Here is a 4,091-nt window from a genome sequence, read left to right on the forward strand (position 1 = left end):
TTTTTTGAATAATTAATTTTTTCATAAAAACTGTGTTAAGCTTCATGTCTCGTTATAGTGAGCACCGCTTGTTTTGGACGCTTTTACTCATTTTTTCTTACGATTTTAACTCCTTATATTTTCTATTTTTTTGGTTTTGTAACCTCTCACAATTCTTACCTAAATTTACATTCAATATGCATCACAATTGTTGGTATTTTTAATATTTAATTCTAAAGAAAAGTCAATCAGATTATGAGCAGTAATATTGTAGGTGGGCATAAAATACTTGTTTGGCATATTCATAAAATTGTAAAGTGGCACAAGGATAAACTAAATTTTTTGCAGTATTAAAACACAACATTTCATCACTTTGATTTCTAAAAGTGACATCTACATTATAAGACAATTTATAAATTGTTATGAAATTTCTTTATTTGGAGGGTAACATATGCTTCATCACATTTATGGATGAGCTCAAAGTTCTAGTGGATAAGCAGTGTGAGACAGAACTCTGAAGATTCTTATAATAGATGGTACAGGTGAATACACCTCAAAGGAAGTCCACGCTTAATGTAAGTAAAATTATATAGTAAAGGAAGTTGAAATTTAAGGCTTACTGTGAGTCAAATTCAAGATTCTTAGAGCAAATGATGATTGAATTTGAAACGTTTGGCCTTGGTAAGCAAACTTATACTTCCTAGGAATGGAATTTAAACTCAGCATCAACCCTTGCATAAATCAACCTAAAGCTTAATAAAGATGAAAAATGAAGAACTAGTGGACTCAACTTTATTCAAGCAGATTACAAAATCATTGAGATATTTTTTTCATGGAAACTTACATGTTTATATGCAGTTGGAATTATCAGTAAGTTCATGAGAGTGCACCTAGAGTTTCACATTTGCTTGCAGCTAAAAGACTCACGAGGTACATCAAAGAAACACTCAACTACGAAGTGCTATTTCCTGCCGATTCAAGTCAGTTTAGTATGGATCTAGTTTGCTACTTGGTTGCAAATTGGTGTGGAGGTAAGTAATATAGAAAGAGCACTTCGGACTATTTGTTCGAGTTCCACAATGCTACAATACCTTGATGCTCTAAAAAGCAGCCAATATTTACTTTATCTACTTGTGAGTTTGAATACACAGGAGGCACACAAGTTCTTTGTGGAGCAATATGGCTAACCTAAGTTTTGAAGGAGGTTGAAATAGAAGTTAGAAGTCCTATGATATGCAATTGAGTTGACAAGAAATCAGCTGCTACATGGAAGGAATAAGCACATTGAAGCAAGGTTTCGTTTTCTTAGGGAGAAGTGAATAATGAAGTGCTGAAAGTGGTACATTGCTCAACTGAAAAGCAATAGACAGACGTTAAAGCTGTCAAAATTGACACATTTGAAAAGTTTGGAAAGAAGATTGACGTGATATATCTAGATAACTTAAACAAATTACTCGCATGAGTGATGGTAGTGTCTTTTGTGCCCAGAATTTGGTTCAATAAATTATTGTTTCGTTGCTCCCATAAGCTCCACATGATGCAGCAAAATGCCTTGAATTTAGATTTTCAAACACAACCTAGTGCGGCTCCAACTTCACCTTCACTTTTGATATACAAATCTTGCAATTAAAGAACAGTTACTACACTAAATCATCTTTTGGTTTAGCTAACTCAACACATGATGTAACCAAGTTAGAACAAAATAAGTATAATAGCTAGTGTCAGAAACTAAACATTTAGTATCAAACTAACATACAATACAAGAAGCTTTATAAGCAAAGCCTAGTAGTTTTCCATACAACCGTGTCTGTGATGACCAGCAAAACCGAAAAAACTAAACATTCATCTTCCTCAAAAGATGGATTTGAAAAACATTTGAAGATCAACTAGAATATCATTTCCATCTGATAATACATGCTTGCAGTTGCAGATTAACTAGAATGATAGTTTGATCAGACAAATAGCACTTGCAAATTCCATCCATCATCAATGATATTGATAGGACTGAGCAGTTGCAAATTCCATCCATCATCAATGGTAGGACTTGATTGACCATCACCTGTGTAATAATATGTAACAGCATATATTTAAGCTCCATATTCATAAAAACATCATTAAACAATTAAAATTGCATTTAATCTAGTAATGATTTACCTGATTTGATTTCTTCATCAAGTGATTTTACTAATGCATCATATTGATTCTCTCTTATCTCAAGATTCTTCAGTTTTCCATCAAATTCATTCTGCATTGACTCAAGATCTTTCACTTCTCCTTCTAACTGTTCCTCTTTTGATCTTAGCATTTCCAACTGCTTCATTTCGAACTCCCTCACCCGTTCTTTAAATTCCGCCTCTTTCGTTTCAAACTCCTTCACTCTACCATTAAATTCCTCTTCCTTTGATTGAAACTCCTTCACTAGTTCTTCATGCTGCTTCAATTTTGATTCGAGTTCCTTCACTCGACTTTCGAAAAGCTTATGTTTTGAACTGAGTTCTTTCACCTGGGCTTCGAAATGCTCCATTTTTGTAAGGTACTCCTCGAAAGACATTGTTGAAACTATGAAACTGTAGCAAGCATTAGAGCATCACAGAAAAATAAAGTTAAAAAAGAAACAAGATTCCAAAATCCAAAGTAAGAAAGTTCTAGAACGTAGATCAATCATCAAGTCAAATACTAATAACATGTTTGTTTGCTTTTAGAAGAGCTAAAAGTTATTCTAGAAGCGTACAATTGATTTAGAAGTAATTCAGAAGTAATTTTGAGGTGTCTAATTCATCTGAAGTAAAATTGATTCTACTAAAATCTAAAATTTCGAACTTCTAAATATAAGTGTGATTTTTATACTAAAATTTTTTATTTAACTCACTTTTATATAAATTAATCTTAACATAAATCAAAATCAACTTAATCAAAATCAATTATATTCACCGTAATCTAAACACACAATAAACATTAGCACTAGGGTTTCATTCACAAATGAACGAAAAACGAAAAGAACATCATGCATATATGCATGCATGATTCATTTTCCTGTTGATTTCACATGGTATGAAAATGTTGAGTAGTGGAAACAATATGAATGGTAATTTTTTTTTTTTAAATAAAAGAATGAAATTTGTGTACAGCAAAAGAGAGATACCTGTAGAAGCGAGCTAACTAGAAATGTGCATTTGAAAAGAGAATTGAAAAAGATTTTAGGATTTTATTGGCATTGGGAGAGTCAAGTGAGAAATTAATTTGAGAGGATTGTTTGTGGGCTCCACTCCAAAAAGCCGAATATTATTCACGAATCACGAACCCACTCACTTCGTTGCCACCCTTCCAGATTACTCCCTCTTGTGAGGATATATTGGAAATTTGGAATTTTAATGCTATATTTGGATTATTTAAAGTTAACCGAGTAAGAGGGAGTTAATTAAAAAATATAAATTGCATTCTATTTTTGATATAACTTACATAAGTAAGGGAACTAATATTTCATTTAGACAATTTCTTAACACACTTCATAAATCTCTTACACGCGAAATTTCATTTTTCTCCATATTTTCATAGATGCACTTTCGGAAGCACTTCATTTGTTCAAAAAAAATTAATTTCTTTCGTAGGTACATCTACGGAAGTATAATAAACTAGTATATATGGAAAAAAATACAAATAAAATCAGTTTAGGAATTTTCCCTTAGGTGTACCTACAGAATGGCTTAGCGCCATATTATTCGTAAATGCATCTACGGTAGTGTCTGATATAGTTTGAACCAGCATGATCACTCTCCCAATTGTTTCATTTCTTCAAACTCTCCATATTCTACACCCTAAAAACCTTACATCAATACCTTATTTCACTCCAAGACTCAAACTTTTTTGTGCAACAAATCAAAGGGAGCTAGAGGAGTCTGAATTTCAGGTAAATATTCATCTTCAACCACTACATTGTTCACATTATGCAACTAATTTCTGTGAAAAAAGTTACGTTGCTTCCGTAGATGCATCTATGAAACGTGTTGAGGTGCATCTATGGAACGTGTTGAGGTGCATCTACGGAATAATCCCTGAGTTGTTTTTTCCAGCAGTTATGTAATTTTGTGTTATTTTGGCAATTGTTTGCAAAT

The 4,091-nt window shown here is 32.5% G+C and overlaps 1 protein-coding gene across 1 annotated transcript; it reads right to left on the bottom strand.

Annotated features, from left to right (window-relative positions):
• Positions 1 to 1,919: 1,919 nt before the first annotated feature.
• LOC131648180 (protein CROWDED NUCLEI 3-like) lies at positions 1,920 to 2,521 on the bottom strand. Its single transcript, XM_058917965.1, has 2 exons — positions 2,134 to 2,521; positions 1,920 to 2,038 (listed from the first exon to the last, which is right to left on the bottom strand). The coding sequence occupies exons 1-2, from the start codon at positions 2,501 to 2,503 to the stop codon at positions 1,932 to 1,934; spliced, it is 477 nt and encodes a 158-aa protein (XP_058773948.1). The 5' UTR covers positions 2,504 to 2,521; the 3' UTR covers positions 1,920 to 1,931.
• Positions 2,522 to 4,091: the final 1,570 nt, after the last annotated feature.

Source organism: Vicia villosa, linkage group LG2 (genome assembly GCF_029867415.1).
Source record: "Vicia villosa cultivar HV-30 ecotype Madison, WI linkage group LG2, Vvil1.0, whole genome shotgun sequence".
Lineage (NCBI taxonomy): Eukaryota > Viridiplantae > Streptophyta > Magnoliopsida > Fabales > Fabaceae > Vicia > Vicia villosa.

Bases quoted from the DNA above. Each gene is read 5' to 3' on its own strand.
- LOC131648180 (XM_058917965.1), bottom strand. From the start codon at position 2,503: ATGGAGCATTTCGAAGCCCAGGTGAAAGAACTCAGTTCAAAACATAAG. The intron at 2,039-2,133 runs GTAAATCATTAC...ATTATTACACAG, and splicing joins TGATGAAGAAATCAAATCAG to GTGATGGTCAATCAAGTCCT.